The sequence below is a fragment of the Lonchura striata genome, chromosome 4A (assembly GCF_050655825.1).
Source record: "Lonchura striata isolate lonStrDom1 chromosome 4A, ASM5065582v1, whole genome shotgun sequence".
Taxonomy (NCBI): domain Eukaryota; kingdom Metazoa; phylum Chordata; class Aves; order Passeriformes; family Estrildidae; genus Lonchura; species Lonchura striata.
This window is the reverse complement of record NC_140742.1, coordinates 1,051,468-1,073,144: the sequence shown is the minus strand read 5'-3', so window position 1 is coordinate 1,073,144 and position 21,677 is coordinate 1,051,468. Positions and strand designations below refer to the sequence as shown.

At 54.1% G+C, this 21,677-nt stretch overlaps 1 protein-coding gene across 1 annotated transcript; it reads right to left on the bottom strand.

Annotated features, from left to right (window-relative positions):
• Window positions 1-4: 4 nt before the first annotated feature.
• On the bottom strand, window positions 5-19,686 carry LOC146763257 (uncharacterized). The gene is made up of 5 exons (XM_085570469.1): window positions 15,643-19,686; window positions 9,337-9,487; window positions 7,728-7,800; window positions 2,120-2,235; window positions 5-1,315 (listed from the first exon to the last, which is right to left on the bottom strand). Exons 1-5 carry the CDS (start codon window positions 15,673-15,675, stop codon window positions 1,269-1,271), a joined length of 420 nt encoding a protein of 139 aa, XP_085426595.1. The 5' UTR covers window positions 15,676-19,686; the 3' UTR covers window positions 5-1,268.
• Window positions 19,687-21,677: the final 1,991 nt, after the last annotated feature.

The following is a 21,677-nucleotide window of genomic DNA, read 5'->3' as shown; positions in this document are numbered from 1 at the left end:
CGGCCACGCGGGGGGCGGCACCGGGAGAGCGGGACAGCGGGACACCGGGACAGCGAGACACCGGGACAACGGGACAGCGGGACAGCGGGACAACGGGACACCGGGATGCCGAGATACCGGGACAGCGGGACACCGGGACACCAAGATACCGGCATACTGAGACACCGGGATGCCAAGATACCAGGACAACGAGACACCGGGATACCGGGACACCGGGACAACGGGACACCGGGACAGCGGGACACCGAGACCCCAGGACACCGGGAGACCGGCTGCCGCCAGGGACAGCATCCCTTCAGAGACGCCGTCCCCGTGACCCCATTCCGCCTGGCCGGGGACACCACCTCTCCAGCGGCGCCGGTCCCGGACAGCACCCGCCCTTCGATTCCATCCCCCGGGACAGCATCCCTCCGGGGACACCACGCCATGAGTTGTCCCCCGTCCAGGCGGGACTCGGTAGCCCGGGACAGCCGAGGGGAGCCCCCTTCTTCCCGCAGGGCCCCTCCAGAGCGGCGGGACAGAAGCCGGCAGAGGAAAAAGCCTTTGCCAGGCGCTCCTTCTCTCCGGAAAGCAGCAGCGTAGGTCACCGGGACCCACGGGGGAGCGGCAGTGGGACATGGAGGGCTGGCAGGTGGGGACGGCACGAGGGGGCAAAGCCCTGCCGAAGTCTTCCATGAAAAAATTAATTCTGATGACTTGAACTGTGCCGTGTGGATTGAAAACCTGGCTGAGGGATCATAAACAAAGGGTAATTAGAAGCAGGGGGAGGTGTTTATGGGGTACTGCAGGGATCTAGGTTAGGGCTGCTCTCATTTAATACCCTCATTAATGACCTGGAAAGAGGGAGTAAACTACACATTAATGAATTTGGCAGATGATGCTATACTGGGAGGTGCTGTGAGCTCCAGCAAGCATAGAAAATTAACACAAAAAGGGCCTAGTGAGATTAGAAATATGGGCAGGAAGCGGCGAGAGGAGCTGCGCCGTGGACAGATGTGAGTGAGCGCGGCTGGGACGCAAAGGCGAGCCGGAGCGACAGCAGGGCAGGCAGCGATGGCCGAGCCGAGCCGAGCCGAGCCAAGATCCAGAGCGACGCCCGGGGAAAGGCCTGGGGTCAGCAGGGGGGACGCAGGAGGCTGCGGTGTGTGAGGGCAGCGGGGACGGAGCAGCCCGGCGGGTCGGGCCCCGCACGCCCGAGGGCGCGGGAGGCGCTGCGGGGCTCAGGTGCGGCCGAGCGGCTCCCTCGGCACGGGCGGGCTGGCGGCGGTTCAGAGGGAAGCCACGCAAATGATCAAAGGCACGGAGAGACTGATTTCTGAAAGCAGATTAAAAGGCTTAAATATATATATTGCTTGGTTAAGAGCTGTCCATGGGGAGACAAACTAAGAGCCTTACAGATCTGGTTGGAGTAAATAGAGAGGGAGGGAAGGAATTATTTAATGGAGTACAAGGGGCATCACCAGAAGGGATGACAGGAAATGAAGAAATTGAGCATTTAGGTTGAATGTCACAGGGGAAAAAATCCCCTCTGCTGACAGCGAAAATTATGAGACTACGACGTGGTTCCCTGGAGGGAGAAAATTCTGTGGCTCGAGATATTTAAAACCAGACAGGATCAGTCTGAATATAAAGGCGCCTGGGATCAGCTACTGGCAGGGGCTGGGCAAAGGAGCAAGAGCTGGGCAGGGATGCACCTCATTTCCCAGCTCTTTTTGCACTGAAATATTTCCTTATGGATCACACCTATAAAAGATCTGCATTTCTTTATTTATTGCATATATGCATTTCTGCTGCTATAAAGGAAATGACAAATAATGGCTGGTGTGCCAGTCACCTCCTGGCCAGGCAGGGCTGAAAAGGGCCTGAAATCAGAGAAACTTCTCCTCTGTGTGGGTATGAAGGGGGATTAGAAGTGGGTCAGTAACTGATATGAGCTTGCTGGGTGTAGAAGCTGAACAGTGTGGCGTGCCCTGGAGCACCAGGTCTCCAGGTTTGGCTTCTGTAGAACATCTCCTCTCTCAGTGCTTTCCTGCAGGATGCTCTGCAGCTGACCAGGGAGAGGCCACAGCTGGTCAGCCACCCAGCACCTGCAGCCTTGGCCAGCACTCCATCTGCTCACCTCCAGCTCCTGCTCCGTTTGTCAGAGGCTGTGACGGGATCCCTTCGGAGCAAAACAAGCATCGATTGCAGCCCCACCTCTTCCCCATCTCCTGCCTCACTGGAGGTCTGTGCGTGCTGTCAACAAAATGGATTAATAGTCCTGTTATCAGTTCAGATGGATGGCCAGGGGAAGGAGAAAACATCGCGTCCCAGGGAACTCAAGTAGGCACATTAATAAAGATGCCACACGTTGGCTCTGAAATGTAAAAGCTTCGCTCCACTCCTTGCAACACAATTAGCTTATCCAGCCCCAGTGCTCCTGTTGCACTGCACCTGATGCTGCCCTCAGCATCGCTGCCTGGTGGCCTGGCTGGGAGCAAGGGGCTGCTGGCACGGTGGTGCCACGTTGCCTTTGGCCAAATCCCTGCAGGAGCTGGCCCTGCAAGCCCCACCTGCTGCTGCTGCTGGGGAGCTGCATCACCCCCTTGGAGCCCGGGGGCCACAGGAGGAGCAGGATGGCACCAGGACCTGTCACTGACCCTCCTCACTGCTGGGGCTGGGCAGCACGGAACAGAGATCCTGCTCTGCCCGCGCTGTCGAGTGAGGAAAGCTTTGAATTACAGGCAAGAGGTACAGCTTGCAGCCCTTTGTTTGAACGCTAATGTCATGACTCTTCTCCAGCCCTCATCCCTGCCAAAAAGTAAATCTCGGCATCTGAAACATATATATAAAATTAAGGTATCAGGGGGCGTTATTAAACATTCCTTGTGCAGGGATGAGGGAAAGGAAGAGCAGGGGATTGGCCCTTGCCCCCTGAGCAGCTCCTGCTCACATCCCTGCCTCTCCTGGGCTGGGGCATTCAGTGCCTGCTCTGTCCCCTCCCAGCCCAGCTCCCCCGGCTCCCTGCACCCCTGGAGCCCCCCACTCCTCCTCAGCTGGGGCCAGGGGGGAGCAAACCACACCCAGCACCCAGCTCGCTGCAGAACTGGGGACCACATGCACACCACAGTCTGAAAATTTCAAACTTGTTTTAAGCATCAAAGAGAAACTTTATCTTTTTAATTTTTCAGAACCTTTCTTTTAGTTTCTCGGTTCTGAAGTGTTGGGTTTTTTTCCCCTTTCCAGCACCTTTTCTTTTAGCTACTAGGTGAAGTAAAATAAATGATGTAGGTTTATTTTTTCCTTTTTTTTTGCTTATCTAGTTCTGCACAACTTGAAAGCTTTTCAAAGTATCTGGTGTCAGGAGTTACAGTTTAGGTTTGTGGTTTTTCTTCCCCTTGAAATGTTTCTAATATCACAGTGAAGTAGAAAAAGAAAAAACCTGTAGCATAGAAAAAGGAAATGAAGAAATAGAAAAATTCAGAGCAAAATCCCCAGACCATTCAGCCAAGAAACATCTACTGTGTGATGAGAAAGGGAAGTCCTAAACGGAGAAAAATACAAGTTTTTATATTTTGGGTAGTGTTTGGGAAATGAGACAAAGTATTCAGCTCAGATTTAAAGACTTTTTTCTTTTTTATCTCATGGGAATTCAGTGCCCATTCTCAAGAAGGTTTGGAGTAAGGAGATGCCAGCCAGCTCTGCCCATCCCCTGTCTGAGAGCCAAACCTTATTGAGCATCTGCAGGCCTTGCAGACATCTGTCTGGGTAACTCTGTTAGCAGTTTGCACATAATGCAGATAAGAGACTGCTGCTGTAAAATATTGAGTCTTTAGACTATAAAAAACTGTCTTTCTAAGCTGAAATCTAACTTTATTTGTATTCCTGCAATTCCACCCAAGTCAGCAGGGTTTCCTGGCTGTTAGCAAGGGCAGAGTCTGGCACACTCCTTGCACTGAAGAGGTTAAAGTGCCAAAGAGAGGACAACATCACTCTGAGGAATCCGATAAACTCCTATCACTCAATAGTTTAATTCACTTTTACTGATGCAGCATCTTTTATCGAAGATTACATAATGCTGAATAATCACGAAGCACATAATGCAGAGCCAGACAGGCAGTCATAATCAGATTTAAAGCCTATATTATAAAAGTGACAGGTGCAGGGCTAATTCCCTGCTCCAAACTGGTGTCAGTCCAGAGGAAGCCTGCTGGACCCACTCCCAATTTGCACAGCCTGCCTGGCAGCCCAGCGTGGGGAGCGGGGAGAAAGGAGCCAATGGTGCATCTGAAGGCACCTGAGGAGCCAGGCAGGCACAGCCTGTGTGAACAAAAGCAGCCCAGGGCACAGCGAGGAGCTGGGAGGCAGCTGTCTGCCAGAACCTGCACGGGGCAAGAGCAGGGAAGGGCAGCCAGCACCACAGAACAGGCTGGAAGGAACCTGGAGGATCTTCTAGTTCCAAACCTCCCCACAGCCAGGGACACCTTCCACCATCCCAGGCTGCTCCAAGCCTTGTCCAATCTGTCCTTGAATACTCACAGAGATGGGGCATCCATGGCTGCTCTGGGCATCCTGTGCCAGGGCCTCCCCACTCTCACAGGGAAGAATTTCTTTTTAATATCTAACCTAAATCTATCCTCTGTCAGTGTGAAGCCATTTCCCCTTGCTCTGTCATTCCATGCCCTTGTTCAAATCCCTCTCCAGCTCTCCTATAGCTCCTTTAGGTGCTGCAGGGTCTCCCTGGACCTGAGACACGAAGTAAAAATGCTGCATGATTCAGGGGGCTGCAATGAGTGATACAGCCTTTCCCCCACCTCACTGGGCTATGTCCCACTGGCTGCTGCAGAATCACACAAAAAACCTGCAGTTTGCTTGATTCAATCCCATATCTTGCAAGAAAAGATGGCCTGAAGGTCTAAAGGGGGCTGCTGATCACCCCCGGAGTGGCTCCCCACGGTGCAGTAGCTCACCTGCGCCTGGCAGCCTGTGGGGAGACACACGTTCCAGCCATGCTGGCTAAATATTTCCCCTGCAATCAATTCCAGGGTATAAAACCATCAAACAGGATAACCTTGTGATCAAATGGCCAACAGAGAAAAGCGCTTAATATTCCCGACTCCAGGTAATGAGCCGCATTTCCAGCCCGGCCCCGAACACACATCACGGCGCGCTAAGTGCCCTGCAATGCCCGCACAACGCGTTAGGCGAAGATTAAAAGCGGCGAGGGGAGAGGAGGAGGAGGGCAGGCGATGAAGGCCGGGGTGGGATGTGCGCGGCTGGCCCGGCGGGAGGCGAGCGGAGCAGCGCCGGGGGATGCGGGAGCCGCCCGGGCCGGAGCCGCCCCTGTCCCGCACAGGTGAGCGGCAGACGGCCCCGGGCACCGATGGACCGGCAGCAGCCAAACCTCGCCCCGCAGGAGATCCGCCTGCCCGTGAAGGTTAGCCCAGGCGATGGGACAATCTCTGCTCTTTCTGCCCTGCTCACGAACGGCACATCTTAATTCGGTCTCCAGGTCCCCGCATGGACAAACAGATTGTGAAGGTCGGGGAATAAAGACACCTGGGCAAAGACAGTGATTTAGTGGAGCAGAGCAGCGCAGTGTCTCAGGCTGAGCAGCTCACAGATAACACAGAGAGCTCAGCCAACTCCGCACTGCCGCTCCAGCAACACCCTTCCCATCTTTCAAAACACTCATGGGCAGAGCTAAATCACTTGCTCTGCATTTCCCTTTCTACTTTTCTCCCCCTTTATTCCTGCATTCCTACTTAGTCTGCTGCTGACCCCACGCAAGGGGTCAGAGACACTGCAATTCTTCCAGCACAAGCGAGATACCTGGCACTGGCAGAAGGCTGAGAGCTCCCAAACATTCATCTGCCTTTGCCCCTGAGCCACAAGGCTCCTTCCCGGCACAGGCAGGATGCATTTCTGGGATACACAGCCTCCTGCTGCAGCGCTGAGCGCCAGCTGGGGGATTTCAGCAGCATTCCTCAGCTGTGCAATTTGTCCTGGCTCCAGAGCTGCCGATGGAGATCCAGCAGCAGCTGAGAAGCAGCCGTGGGGCTGAGACCAGGCTCCAGCTCCATCCCACCGAGGTGCCCACGTCAGGGAACCTGGCTCTGGCTCCTCGCTGGTTTTGACTTTGGCATTTCAACACTGCATCCCACACCCAGCAGCTGGCAGCCCAGGCACCAGTCCTGGTACAGTTCCCTCCTCTCTGGCATCCCCACCACTTCTGCAACTGCAGACACAGGGAAACTGCAGAATGCACCCAGTCAAAGCCCCAGCTCTCCCCCAGCATTGCCATGTGGGTCATTTTCACCCGTCTAACTGAGATCTGCAGTGAGCCTGATGTTCCTGCACCACAGCACAGCTGGGTGAGCTGTGGTGTTTGAGCTGAGGATGTCAGGGAAAGTGATTCCTCACATAGCATTACCTGGGAGAGAAGGCAGAAGCAGCTAGAAAAATACCTAACAATTGCTGTAATTATGTCCTCTTGAAATGGCTACACGATGTCAGACAAGGGCTGGCATATCTTATCACAACTGAACCTGGGTGGATGCTGTTCCAAGCCAGTGATTAATAGTCTGCAAGGATTTGTTTTGGCATGGTGGAAAAATGAGTTCAGTGTCTCAAAAAGATGCCAGATGGATGGCCTGGAGCAGAGCCCCCCAGCCTGCCACCAGCACGCTGCAGAGCAAGGGCTTGCTCCTTATTTGTGGGGTAACAGCATCCTGGCAGGGACCAGCTCCTGCTGCTGTCCCAGCACTCCTCGAGCTGTTCCCAGCGCCTGGCAGGGCAGGTGGAGTGCTGAGCACAAAGGGCAGCATGCAGCCAGGCTGGGCTCCATCCTCCTGCAGCACAGGCATGTGGAGGCAGCTGTGTCACCATCCCTGCATCAGGTGCAGCTCCACAACAAGTTCCTGGGCCTCATTTCCACCAGGAGTGCCACAACCAAGCCTTCCTCCTGCAGCCCAGGCTGCTCCTCCTCCCCTGCCCCAGCAGGCAGCACTCATGGCCCTGGGATGGTGAGACATCTGATGTGGACACCCAAAGCAGCAGCTGCTGCTCCAGCAGGGCAAAAGCACAAAGCACTGTCCCTCAAGAGGCCACCAGCTGCCCTGGAGCAGGGGTGAAGGGTGCCCAGCCTGGGGAGCTTCTGCCTCCTCCCCAGAACCCTGGGACAACAACAGCCAGCACAGCCCTGTCCTTTAGAGAAGGACGTGCTGGGGAGGTGGCAGCAGAACTATCCAGCATCTCACATCACTCATCCCTTTGGAAGGGAAGAGGCAGATCTTGGCTGTCTGTGCCATCAGGTACCAATCTCTCTGTGTCTGCTGGTGCCAACATATCCTGATGGTGAGGCTCAGGGTAAAAGTGAGCCCAGCTGGGCCACAAGATATATTGTCTGGATCAGGCTGAGAATCACTTATGCAGTGTTTTATTAACCATAATGGATAGCTGTGCCTGGTAAAATGAGTAATAATCTTGTTTAAGGGCTCACTCCTGAATCACACAGTGTTGTTGCCAATGCTATGAACTTTCCTCGCTGCTCTGCAGGCCAAATTCTGTCCTGGAGCAAGCAATACCCTGGACAGAAGACCACAAATCAGATAGAAACAGCTTTCTGCCTTTTTTCATAAGAAATAGAGATAATATGACAGGTAGCATCTTCCATCTCCCAGTGCCTCTGATTTTCACACTTCATCTCATCTCATTCCATCAGCAGTGCTATCTTATCCAGCACTTACCCTGCCTGCTGCTCCACATCCAGCTTGGGTGTTTCCCTGGGACAGAGCTCTGCCTGGAGTAAATGGTTGGTGGCTAATGGAAGGAAATAGAGGGAAAAGTAATTTACATCAGCTAAGCATTTTGTACGCTGTTATTTTGTGATCATCTATAATTTTGATCTATTAACAGAAAAGGTGCATCTATTCCCTGGGCTCATCCTGTTTACAGGTGATGTAAACAAGCCCAAGAGACTGGTCTGCTGTTTGAGGGAGATTTTGTATTTCTGCAGACTCCAGTCACCCCTGAAAGCGAGGGTGGCACATGGGGACAGCACCCACCTGATGGAGGAGCTGCCCTTAGAGCAAGACCTGCTCCGGTGTGTGACAGCCTCAGGAGTGCCACGAGGAGTGAGGAGACACCACAGGCATCACCCCAGCTCTGGGGAAGGCAGCTCTGGGGACAGACACCCAGGCCTGGCACCAGTGGGGAGCACTGCAGGATCCCACAGAAGGCTGTTGCCTGTAGCTCTCCCTCTACACCCTCCTGACACTCCTTTTCCCCGGGCAAATAGCAATGAGGCAAGGGAAAATGGTTTTAAACTGAGGGGAAAGACTCAGATTAGGTGTAAGGAGGAATTTCTTTACCCGGAGGATGGGAGGGCACAGGCTGCCCTGTGGCTGCCCCATCCCTGGAAGCATCCGAGACCTGGATGGAAGCGGCTGTGGGCAGCATCGCCCAGGGGAAGGTGCCCTGCCCTGGAATGACGGAAGCTTTCATGTCCTTTCCAGCCCGATCCCTTCTGCGATTGCCCGGCTCCACACAGCCCCGGGACCCTCCTGCCGCCCAGCCGTGGCTGTCACCGGGGCACCGAGCCCTGCTGAGCCCGGGAACAAAGAGCCACGTTCAGAGGGAAAAGCAGCAATTCCAGCCCGGACCCTGCGTCAGAGCTCCGGGCTGAGCTGGGTGAAACACGCCCGTGGTGGCGGGGCTGACGCGTGCCTGCCAGCATCACTCGCTAATTAGCCAGCTAATCAGCCGTGGGTGCTGCAGAGCCAGGGCTGGCCCTGGGTGACAGCTGAGGGTCCCAGAGGCGACAGCACCAGCTGGAGCCCCCGCAGCCCTCGCAGGGCACGCCTAAGCCGGGGCTAAGCCCGGCTCAGAGGCGCAGGTGGGGCTCGGCTGTCCTTCCCCATCCCTCTGTGCATCGGGGAAGGCCCGAGCAGCCAGCCCGGGACCCAGGTCAGATTTGCAGCCCTGAAGAACGAAAAGGCTGGGCTGAATCTCCGCCTGGCATTGCGACCGAGGCGGGCTGGGTGTCCGGGCACGCCGGGCGCTGGCACGGACCGCGCGGAGCCCGCAGAGCTGATAAATACTCACTTATAGCAGAGCTGATAAATACTCACTTATAGCAGAGCTGATAAATACTCATTTATAGCAGAGGTGATAAATGCCCACTGCGTCCTCTGCAGCGCTCACAAACGCCACGGGGACCCTCTTTAGTGCTGCCCACCCCTCAGGAGCCTCCTTTAAGCTGCTTTCTCCCAAGTCAGGACCGTATCTCTCCTTTCCTGGCGGCAGCACTGGCACTGTCCCCTGCTGTCCTCCCCGAGGGGATGTTCCTGCTCGCACCTGGAAGTGGAGCAGCCTCGCTGGGATTTGGGATCAGACCCCCATCTCCAGAAATGCCAGCCACCAGCAGCAGCCCTGCCCGGCGGGCTCTGCCTGCTCCCGTCATTCCAGCGCCGGGGTTTTCACGGCTTTGGGCTCCGCAGAACCTGAGCTGGAACGGACAGAGCTGGGTTAGGTATTCAGCAAATTGGCAGCAAACAGCTTATTGGAAACATTTAGCCCTCTTTCTGTTCATTAGCGAAGTTTAAACATACTTTGATTTTCTTCATGTTTGCTCACGATTGGAAACTGCAGAGGGATGCTTTGATGGGGACGCTGCGGAGCGGGGACAGCCTGCCCGTTGTTCCACAGCCTCAGCACGTCCTGCTCCAGCCCCGCCACGCTCTGCGGGATGGAAACCTGGCAGGGATTCAGGCTCCTTCCAGCGCCCCGAGCTCCCCTTCGGCAGCTCTGCCGGAGCAGACCGCTCCAGACGCGGCAGCGCTCGCTGAGAGCAATTTGAAAGGGTTTGCAAACACCAGCGTGGCTCTTATTGAAACAAATATCCACCAGCCTGCGTCACCAGCAGAGCAGCAGCTCTGGGAACGATCACATCTCCCCAGCTGGCTTGGGCACGGTGTCACGGCAGCAGCCTTGGAGCATCTTGGCCACGGGCAGCCTCCTGCCGGCCCTGCCCGTGCCACAGGGCAAGAGGGGACACCCCATGAGCAGAATGTTCCCTGGGGTGGCAGCACCCAAGGCCAGGCAGAAGGCCAAGCCCACGTTCTCCACCCCCACAATTCCTGCATGGACAACAAAGCTCCATGAGGCTCCCACATGGGCAAGGAAAGGCAGAGCAGGGCCATGAGGCGTCTCCTTCCCCTGCTGCCCGAGCCACCTCTCACCTGGGCCAGGAGGTCTGAGGTGACCAGGAGGGAGAGCTGTGGGTGAGACACAATGCCCTGTTTATCCCCTCGCACCAAGGAGTGCCGGTGCCACCACCAGACCTGCCAGACTGCAGAAGGTCTCACCAGAGCTGCCCTGCCCCGGTTGTGCCACCAGCAGCCACCACAGGCACTTTCCAAACCCAGAGCCAACACCGAGCAGCAAAGGGGTTTTGTGTGAATGCTCCCCACCACAGCCAAAACTCCTGCAGGCCCAATATTCCAGACCTGCCGTGACATTTGGGTTACTTCACGTATTATATTGCACAATCCCAGTTTATTTTGGGAATTACATGGTGATGGATAGCTAGATGTAAGGAAAGGCCATTATATGCTATAAAAAGCTGCACAGTCTTCCTGACTGCTCTGTGACAAACCATCTGCTTCTCCTGCACCTCCCTTTGTTTATCCTGCTCAGCTCAGCTGAAATTAAAATTGACAAAAGCAATTTCTCCCGATCAAGTTAGGAAGATAAGGAGAGCGGCTGCTGCACGCAGTGCCATAGAAACCTGGGCTACTCCAGCACTTCTTCCTCCTCCCCGTGCAGCTCAGCCTCTGCAGGGAAGAGCCCAGCTGCAGGGGGAAGATCCCCCCACTCCTGCCAAAGGAGAAACACAGATGGATTTAGCCACGGGAGATTGCTCTCCCAAAGGCAGCGCTGAGAAGGAGTTTTGTTTTAGTCCTGCTCCCGTCCCCTCCCCTTGCATTCAGACGCACAAAGTGGCCCCTTTGATTAGAAAAGCACATTTGGATGAATTTGGAATTATTTCCTGATCAAGGGAAAGGAAGGGGAAAGGCAACATATTTTCTTGGAGAATATTTCTGGGGCATTTGAGAACCTTCTAGGTTATATTTGCACTGCTAAAGCACTTTCCAGATCAAAGCACACTGAAAAATATGGGTCCAGGCTGCACACACAGCTGTAGCTCAGCTCTAGCACCAAGACCCCAGGATTCAGTACCACAGCCTCTGACAACACACCTGGCAGGGGGGTTCAAAAGCTGTAGGATGGAAGAGAGCCCCTCATCACCTCCTGGCACCTCTCCTCAAAGGGCTGGGGCTCAGCATCTCCCTTTCAGCCCAGCAGGGTCATCTCCTGGAACCTATTTGCATCCCACAGCGCTGCTCCACTCAGGCAGAAGCCAGGAGCCCCAGGCTGGGAGTGCAGCTCTTAAAAGATGAGGGACCTTCATATTTCTACCTCCAATTTCTTTAGACATGTTAATAGCACAGGGCCTTTTTTCTCTGAGATGCAGGAGCAGCTGCTCAAGTCTCCACTGAATTAAGCTAAGGGCAAGTTTTACGTTTTGAAGAGATTTTTTTGGGTCTGGTATTTTTCTTTCAAACCTGAGAGCAAAGAAAGACATCACAAAAACATCAAGCTGCAAGACATGCCATTTTCCCTGTGCTGGTATAACTCAGGAATCGCTGAACAAAATCACAGTCCATGTTCCTGACAAATTCCCCAGTGGGCTGAGTAAAGGCTGGAGAAATTCCACCCCAGAAGGTAATTACTTTCTTTTTTTTTTTGTTCCCTTCCTGAAGTTATTAGTCTCAGGAAGGCCTGGCAGCAGAAGCACCTTGGATCACAGGAGCAGCACCCAGTGTGTGCTGGAGCTCGCTGCATGGGCTGCAGGTACCAGCCTCGGCAGGGCACTGTGTGATGTCACAGCCCTTCTGCTCACTACATTGGGAGGTGCAAAAGGCTACAGAGGAGGCCAAAGAGCACTCTAGGTGGGAGCAGGAGCCTCACTGGTACAGACTGCGCCTTTTGCAGGCATCCATGGCTCCCTGGCCACCTCTCAGCAAAGAAAACCTCCCTTAGCTCAGGTGCCAGGGAGCAGGGGGTGCTGGTGCCCAGCCAGCACTGACCCTCTCCCTCTTGTACTGCACTGACAGAGCAGTGCCATGGCCCCACAGCTGGAGCAGCCAGAGCTGCGACACTCACTGCCAGCAGTTCACCAAGATTCATCAACTGCTTTGATTGCATTACACATCAAGGGGCAGATAATGCTGATAAACCCCTCAGCAGCGAGGCCACAGCAGAGCCACCAGCCAGCAAATCAAGAGAGCCACCCTGCATTTGCATAGGATGCATTACCAAGGATCTGGAGCTGCTCCTGGGCTTGTCCAGGATAAGCACGATTAGATCTGGATCAATCCCAGCCTTAGTGGGGCTAGGCAAGATTAGAACCACAATCAGCCTACGTATTGATCATGTAATTTGTCACTACTGTGCTGGGGAAAACATTCCCCTGCAGGTGACAGAGGCTGCCCTGGCACGAGGGGTGGCAGTGCCAGCCCTGCTCCCCTTGCTGTGTTCATTAGACATGTCACTCAGCACTGCCACTGTTCCCTGTGACAGCGTGCTTAAAATTCAGCACTGCCCTCTTCCCCACATTCAAACAGAAATGGGCTGACTCCGGGACATATTTTGCATTAAAACAGTATTTTAAGAGTTGGAGTAAGGATTCACCTGGCTCCTCATTTACCTGCAGCTAATGAATCTCCACCAGCCAGCAGCCCTGGAGTGCTCTCACCCAGCCACAGCCAGAGTGTGGCACAGGCAGAGGAGCAGAGAGGAGCCTGGGGAGAAGGCAGCCAGGCACACCGAGAGGATGGGGAATGATCCCCAGCACCACAGCCCGGGCCTGTGCTGGCACCAATGCCAGGTGACGTTTTGGTGCCTGGGAAAGGGACGTGACTTCATCCAGACCTTGCTAAGTTCCCTGGCAATTTGAAGGGTTTGATAATTATAATAACTGGTTGGGTTTTGGGGTGGTTTTTTTTGGGGGGGTTTTTTTGGGGTTTTTTTGTTTTTTTGGGGTTTTTTTTGCATCAGTTTCTTTTCATGCATCCCTGACTGTAGGAGTTAGAAGGATTCAAAGACTTTCAAACCTTCTGGCAGCTCTGGGACCCACAGCAAGCAGGGAGGAAAGGGAAGAGCTCTCCTGGCCTCTGAAGTCTGCCTCTCCTCAGGAAGCAGTGAGAAGTTATTTCTGCAATATTGCAGCTGGATCAGCCGAGGAGGAGATGACATGAGATTAATGAAATAACCGTGCTCTGAGCAGGGAGCAGGGCAGGATATTGCCCTGGCAATGCTCCTGGCAGCAAGCTGAGCACCAGGCAGGGAAGCTACAGGCACAAACCTGCCCCAACCTTCTGCCTCCATCAGCCAGAATTTCTTCTGCCTGCACCCTTCCTCTGCCTTGTCCCCTCCTGTGCAAGGGAGGGTCATTTCCAGGAGCAGAGGCGAGTTACTCTGATCAGGAGCACTGAACCCAGCTTGATTTGTTCAGTGTCACAAGTCCAGTGCTTGGTTTTGGGACAGAGACGTGCCTGGGAGCAGCCACAGGGGCAGCAGCTGTCCCTGACCCTGCTGGGAGCATCACCAGCCAAAGCTGGAGCCTGTCCCCGAGGCGGGCAGCACCCCAGCTCAGCCCCAGCCCCTCACTGCAGTGCAGCACCCTGCAGACCCTCAGCCCTCAGGGCCTCGCAGGAGCAGCAGCTCCTCTCCCAGAAAAGCTCTCTGGAGCTGCCAGGGGCAGGAGGAGGCTGGGGACAGAGGGGCAGGAGGAGGCTGGGGACAGAGGGGCAGCTCCACACAGCGAGGGGAGGCAGGGGGCTGCTGCCCTGCTTGGCAGCAGGGGAGCCTGACCCTGAGGGCACCCACCAGGGCATGGGCTCAGAGCATCTCCGTGGCTAACCCACCCCTGCAGGGCAAAGCTGGTTTTTCGGAATTAATCTATTTAGAGTGGGAGTTCAGCTAGCTTTAGGTGCTATTTAAGCTGCTTTCCCTGTGCCTCACGTTCAGCATTTGCATGGTGGGATTAAATCAGACGGGGGAGCAGGAGCAGAGGTACAAGCTCCTCTGGGTGCCTGAAATGTGCACACCCAGAGCAGGGTCTGAGCCTCCTCAGAGCCCTCCATCCTGCATGCCTGAGGCATCCCCCATCAGGGGAGCAGCAAAGGAGCCCCGAAAGCTTTAGGATGCAGCATTGGAGGGTCAGAGCCCACCAGGACCCTCAGCACCCTCCAGCAGAGATCCTTCACACTCTGGAAAGAAGCTTAGCGAGGAGGATTTCTCCTCGCTGTCATTAACCTGACATAATGTCTTTCCTGCTGGCAGCTTTCAGGCTCAGCAGGTTTGTTATAAAATTCATTATCAGATATTGCAATCACAGTCACCTTTATTGGGCTCTGCATTTACAATAATTAGGCCAATAAACACTGATTTATAAAAATGACAAACAGGAACTCCCAGTAAGCAAGAAAAATGTGCTTTCTTTAGCGAGCAGTTTCTCACAGGATGAAAAGAAATTGTAGAAAGGTAGGAACCAATCACTGTAGGTGACAGCAAAGTAAAGCAGATTCTCCTGGGAATTTCCACATCCCAGCCAAGACATCATGAGGGACAGAGCCGGGGTGCAGACCCCATGCCAGGGTCCCTTCCCAAGGGCTGCAGGAGCAGGGGAGATGCTGGAGGTGCAACGGGAAGAGAAGATCAGAGCAGGTGGCACAGAGAGGGAAGGAGCAAGGAGGAGGCAGCAGGAACCAGGAGGGAGAGTGGGAACAAAGCAACAGCAGAGAGAAAAATCCAACAGAAGGGAAACACCTTGGCAGGGAGGGAGGAAAAAAAGAACCTGCCAGGTATAGCGAGGGGAGAGCAGAGAAGTAGAAGAGAAAGAGTGTGAGAGGGAGCTTCAAGTCTTAATGTCATGGAAAAAATGAGAGAGGGAGGTGTTATCTGAGAGAGGGCATGGCAGATGCTCTCTGCATTGCCAGCCTGCTCCAAAGGCACAGGGGCTGTCCCCAAACCAGCCCTCCTGCAGACCCCACACGGCTGCTAGGGCACCCTCACCAGTGCCCTGGGACTCTGGCAGCTCCCCAGAGGACAACAGCTGAGTCCCCCACACCCAACAATCCCCCGGTCCCAGCAGGACACAGCTCCTGGAACAGCCCCAGCGTGTCCCTGTCCTGCAGCCACGAGCACTGGCAGCCCTCTGGCCTGGCCCCAGTGCCCTGCAGCAGCCCCTGGGGTGGGTGCCCCCAAAGCTGGGCAGGGACAGCCCATGGCAGCAGCCAGCCTGCCCTGGCAGCGTGTGCCAGGGCACAGCAGCACCAATATGTTCTCCATGTGCCCTCTGCACCCCCTTGGCAGCCCATCTGCCACCACACATGGCTGAGGCAGAGAGAAGGCAGACAGCAGGAGGAGGAAGAGGAGGAGACCATCCGCTGCCATCACTGCCCTGTGGGCACACAGCCCAGCCTGGTGCCAGTGCCCCACAGCAGCAGGGCTGGTCAGTGCCCACCTCACTGCCCTGACCCACAGCTTCCCCCTCCCCTGCCTGCTCCAGAACCTCCTCCCACCTCTCTTTCCTACCTTTTGTGTCTGTTTCCTCTTTCTGGTCCTCATCTCCTAGCACACATTGCTGCTGGGAGCCCTGCAGCCCGGGGCACACCCCAAATTTCCCTACAGCCACCCCATCCCCTATAAACCCTCCCAGGTGTCTGGGCAGCGTTGGTCCAACCCCCTTTGCTCACGAGGAGCACCTGATGCCCCAGAAGAAGCGTGGCTGTCAGGAGTGCCCCCCTAGCTGGGCACCCCCAGCTGCCAGGGAACATCCAGGGGGGAGCCAGCATCAGCTGGAGAACCCCAAAGCTCATGGGGCTACAGAGCCTGCCAGCACTTCAGTCTGTTGGAGGCAGACGTGGGCAATCGTGCTGACTCTGGTTCGTTGTATTTATGTTATTGATTTTTAAAATAGCTGCTTTTTTCCAAAAGCGCCCTGGGGCTGTGAACAGCTTGGCTGTACATGTGAGAGCTGGGAAAGAAGAGGCAGCAGCAGAGCTGGAGGCACAGGGAAACAGGTGAGGCTGCATGGAGACTTCACGGAGAAGAACCAGGCAAACCCCATTTCTGAGCCTCAGAATTTCCCCTGGAGCCTCAGAATATCCTCCCCAGGAGACCTGGGGGATTCACCCTCACCCTGGGCTGCAGCTGCCTGTGGTCTCAGAGGATGATAAAATGGTGTTTGCATCATCACTGGGCAAGTAATGGTAAAAGCCATCAATGGGAGATTTAATGACAATCAAAGAAAAATTAACTGTGTGGAAATTCTTCAGTTTCATGGAGCCTCTCTTGATTAGTAGTATGTGGGAGTAATCTCAACCCTTTCTTTACTTGCTTTAGAGTAAACAACATTAATGCATGTACCAGGTGACAGTAAAATAAGTCAGGCGACATTGTGGTGCTGCACAGATTCAGTGGGAAACGTTCAATATGTTAACATTAAACACTTTAGGTTTGCTAAGCAGTGATAAAATGCTGCTTATTCTCTTCACACAATCCCAGAACAATGCAGTCCCTTTTACCAAAACTTTTCTGCTCCCTGTAGATCTCACCCGCCAGGTTTTCAGCTGAGGTAAGAGACTCAGAGGGGTTCCTCAGAGGGGACCCTGGTGCCTCTCCACGTGCTGATGAGTCTATGCTGGTACCCAGAGCACCCCTGCACCCTGCACAGCACCCCACACCTGCGGCCCCACACCTGCACCTCTCGAGGCAGCCTCTCTTCATCCCCCTCCTTCCCCCAGACCCAGCCATCCCAGAGCTGCCCGCTGCTGATGAAGCAGGCTGGCAATTCACTGCTGCCAGCAGGGCGCTGGCATCCCTCCGAGCATCCCTCCGAGCATCCCTGAGCAGGGAACCCTAATGGGAGATCCCCAGAGGGCAGGGAGACACCAACCCCTCCCCCAGGTTGTCTCTTCTTGCTCTCCTTTCCTGCACACCCCAGAGGAGCTGCAGACTATTCCTTAACAACCCTCAGACTGTTTTCAATAAAAGGCTTTTCGCTGTGGCACCAACGCTCACGGAGCTTTCAATTACGTTTTAGCTGTCCCAGTAGGGAGCAGCTCTTTACTGGGAAAAGTGCCTGACGATAGTGAGGATTATGGGCTCGCTCCTTGCGTTACAGGTACCCAAAGCCCGCAGAAAATAAAAACTGCTCAGCACACATTGCATTGCTGGGCTAAGCCTCGTGCATGGGGAAGCATTTCGGAAGAAGTTAAGTGTTTGAAGCGAAACTGTGCAGTCATCTGGTAGAACAGAGACATGAAATTGTTATTTATCAAGATGAAACTGGCATTTGAATAAAATTCTCCGGCGCTGTTAATAACTTCTGTTGATGAGGGAGCTGCAGCTGTCCCCGGAGCTGGCAGGAGGGGATTTTTCATGGGCTGTGAGCAGGGGAAGCGCGTGCCTGCTGTAATAACTTCCTGGGCGCCTCCGTCACAACGGCCACCACGAATTTATCTCTTTCTGCTCTCTCCCAAAGCTTTGTCAGGTTTGAGTAATTTGCTGTGAGTAGCAGCTGCTGGAGTGCCACATGGCCACGTGCGCCTCCGACATGAACTCCAACTCCCCAAGCAGTTTTATCATAATGATTAAGTTTCTTAACTTGGATCAAGGATGTCTCTGGAGTTCCCCACAACGATGTGAACTTAAGATAAACAATGAATGATGAATAGGCCAATTACTGAAGCCTCCCTTACAGAAACCTTCGGCTGAGGCTGGCTGATAAGAGGAGGCACACGTCCTCTCATCTGGCAAGTGTTACCGAAAATTGGACGGTTTGAAGCAAAGATGGTCCTGGGTAATCAGGCGCTGGCTAATGAGCACTTTTCTGTTAGATGTGATTTTTCCCTTTCTCTGTTTGCTGTCCATAATGCTGGAAGTGGAGAGGGAGCTGTCAGCCTGAGCCACGTGCTGCAAATGCTGCACCCCGGTACAAATCCTGCCCTCGGCCCCAAATCCCAGCACAAGGCACAACAGCAGCAGGAGAGAGCCGAGGGCTGCCTGGTGCTCCTGCACATCTTCTGATGGAAGCCTTTCCTGGGAGAGCCACCCAAAGGAGAGGAGCAGCCATTCCCCGAGCCTGCCAGCAGTCTGGTAACACCGGTGGGTGCACTGCAGAGGGACATAGGCGGCACAGCTGAGGGTGGAGGGAAAAGCCCCTTGGAGCAGGGCTGCAGCACTTCAGCACTTCAGGACGTGCTCGGGGCTGAGGCACAAAAACAGCACAGCAAGAGGCATTTTCCCTACAGAGAGCTCTCTCAGCAGCAGGCAAGTTCGAGGGCTGCACTGGAGGTGGGCACAGTGGGGTCCCTCGGGTGCTGCAGCTCTGTGTCGCTCCTTGGCCCCAGCCAGGAGCAGCTGCCACCGCTGCCAGCAGTGAGAGCTGCCTGGCACCATGTGCCACAGTAAATGATATGATTTACTCACTACCTGTGGAATTGCCCAATTAATTCACTATCCACATTAATATTATGGCTCATTTTTAACTTTACTGTCTCCATCGTTCCAATTTAGTGCTGCTCAGAGATGCTGCCACTGACCTTAATGAGTTTTTCATTATAACAAAGAGCACGATATTAATCACGAGGGGCTTTCAGCTGGAGGTTGCTGCCCAAACCCCACTGCTTTGAGGAGCTGCTTTTTAGTGGTTTGGGGACCTATTTTATTTCTGCCAGGCTGCTCAGCCCCGCTCACACCGTGTACAATCCTTTGCGCTGTCCAGGAGGAATTTCTCACTATAACATTTCCAGGCACAGAGATTTTATGCAGCAGTCAAGCTACGCTGCAGATATGATAGATTTTTCTGGGCAAATTGGAACACAGAGTAGAAAACTGAAAGGATGCACCAGTCATAGCCAATGAGCCTCTTATTGTCCTGTATAAAAATCAAATGCCTTTTAATCATTTCAAATGTTCTTCTGGGTATCAATTAGTCACACATTAATATCTGTATTGCTTCTCTTCCTCAGTTCACATCAGATTAAATTCTCCCCTGTCATATACACTCGCTCTCATTAGCTTCATGGAAAATTAGTAATTGTTCCCTCTCCATTGGCATTGATAGGAGATTTTCATCAGAACTGCTTTTATACAGAGAACCTGCTTATCATCTTAAGGATACTAAGAGATTTTCCCCCAAAATTATTGTCTTTTCATAAAAATACTTTTTTTTTTTTTTTCTCTGAAACCCTGAAGTCTGAGCCAGAGCACTGGGGAATGGGTGAAAAAAACCCCACCATTTTTTATGAGTGTCATCCTGCAGTTTCTGCCCCTGTCTGCATCCCAACCATGTGTCTCCTGTCAGGATCCAGTGTCTGTAACACGGCCACAGGGGCTGAGGGGGGACCCCAGGGGTTGCAGAGGGGTTTGCTGCTCTCAAAGCCCCGATCCAGGCTGGCTGTTCACTCTGGGGGAGCAGCAGTGTGGAGGGCTGGGATCCTGCCCCTGCCCTCCGTGGGGCAGCCCGCTCTGTGCTGAGCGTGCCCATGGGTGTGTGAGCAGTGCCCATGGGTGTGTGAGCAGTGCCCATGGGTGTGTGAGCACTGCCCGTGGGTGTGTGAGCACTGCCCGTGGGTGTGTGAGCACTGCCTGTGGGTGCACGAGCAGTGCCCATGGGTGTGTGAGCAGTGCCCGTGGGTGTGTGAGCAGTGCCCGTGGGTGTGTGAGCACTGCCCGTGGGTGTGGGAGCAGTGCCCATGGGTGTGTGAGCAGTGCCCGTGGGTGTGCCAGCAGTGCCCATGGGTGCACGAGCAGTGCCCGTGCGTGTGCCAGCAGTGCCCGTGGGTGTGTGAGCACTGCCCGTGGGTGTGGGAGCAGTGCCCGTGGGTGTGTGAGCGGTGCCCATGGGTGCACGAGCAGTGCCCATGGGTGCACGAGCAGTGCCCATGGGTGTGTGAGCAGTGCCCGTGGGTGTGTGAGCACTGCCCGTGGGTGTGGGAGCACTGCCCGTGGGTGTGCCAGTGGTGCCCGTGGGTGTGTGAGCACTGCCCATGGGTGCACGAGCACTGCCCGTGGGTGCATGAGCAGTGCCCATGGGTGTGTGAGCGGTGCCCGTGGGTGCACGAGCAGTGCCCGTGGGTGTGGGAGCAGTGCCCGTGGGTGTGGGAGCAGTGCCCGTGGGTGCACGAGCAGTGCCCGTGGGTGTGGGAGCGGTGCCCGTGCCCACCCCGCTGCTCCTCCAGGCAGCAGTGCCCATCTGCAGCACCAGCAGGGCTCCAGCCCAGCCCTGGGTCCCCCACCACCCACCCTGGCCTCTCCATCCCAGCTCTGCCGGCGCTGGAAGGGGCCTGTGATATTTATTGAGTTTTATGTACTCCAGCCCTGGGAGCTTCTCACCTCTTGCAGCTATTTCAGACACCCGACTCCTGATGGAGTTACAGTGATTGCCATTAAAAAGCTTGACATTTACCTTACAACAGTAATAAAATAATAATGCCTAATTTGGTTTATGAGTGGTATTTGCAGTGTTTCCTGTGCCTTGAGTGGGGGATATGGTGAAGATCTGCTGATCAATTATGTCTGCTTAGCAGCACTGCTGTAATTCTTTCCTGTAATCAGAACCATCTTTCAGTAGAGCTGCTCCAAAGTTTTCCTCTGAAACTCTAATTTTGACAAGAAAAGAGAATGTTTTCAAATACTTGAGTTTCCAGTGAATAACAAAAGCTTCCGAGATGGAACTTTCTGGTGGGAAGTGGAGACAGACAAACGTGGTGTCTGCACAGATTTGCTGCATTTAGATTTACAAAACCCCTCAGGATGTTTTCAAAGGCTGCCTATGATTGCTTTCCCTTAAAAAGAGCTTTTTTTCTCCTCCAAATGACCTTGTCAGTAGGATTCTGTTATTGCCATCCCAAATTTGAACCCCCCACCACTGTGTTTTACTGCCCTGGACTGCTGAGGGGCTGTGGGGTGAGGATTCCCTGCTGCTCTGGGGCCAGGAGCCCAAACCCTTTGCAGGGAGCAGATGCACACCAGGGCACACCCCCAGCACACACGTGTGCACAGTGCTCTCCCCAGGCTATTCAGAATCTCCACTTCTGACCCCTGGTTGCAGGCAGCAACATCCCAATGCTCACAAAGCCAGTGCCAGACCTGCTAAAAGCAATTTCTTTCTCCATTTCTCATCCTGAGCAAAATTCGATGTGGATTTTCTTTTTTCAGTGCAATTTTAATTAGTGCATGATGCACTTTGGGTTTTTATTAGAGTAAACAGCTTGGAAAAAAAGTCCATGCCAGCTCTTCTACACCAGGGAGTCTCATCCTGTTCAGACCAGAAACCTCACGCTGGATTTCTGAAAGCCTTTCTTAAGATGGGTTCATTTCCATGAAGAAACGCTACGACTTCAACAAATGGAAATTTTTGAACATAGAAAAAAAAGGAAAAAAAAAATTAGTCAGGAAATTCCTGGCTAGGCTGACTTTGGGGTAAGGCTGTGCATGAGAGGGAGAGCTGAGGCCTCCCCACACACACACGGGCTGCACAGGAGGGCACGCATGGCCACGTACAGCCTGCTCACCTGTGTGCACACATGGAATACACCTGTGTGCACACATCACACACACCT

Bases quoted from the DNA above. Each gene is read 5' to 3' on its own strand.
- LOC146763257 (XM_085570469.1), bottom strand. From the start codon at position 15,675: ATGAGGACCAGAAAGAGGAAACAGACACAAAAG. The intron at 9,488-15,642 runs GTAGGAAAGAGA...TGTCCGTTCCAG, and splicing joins AGAGGAAACAGACACAAAAG to CTCAGGTTCTGCGGAGCCCA. The intron at 2,236-7,727 runs GTAAGTGCTGGA...TTTTGTTGACAG, and splicing joins GATGTGGAGCAGCAGGCAGG to CACGCACAGACCTCCAGTGA.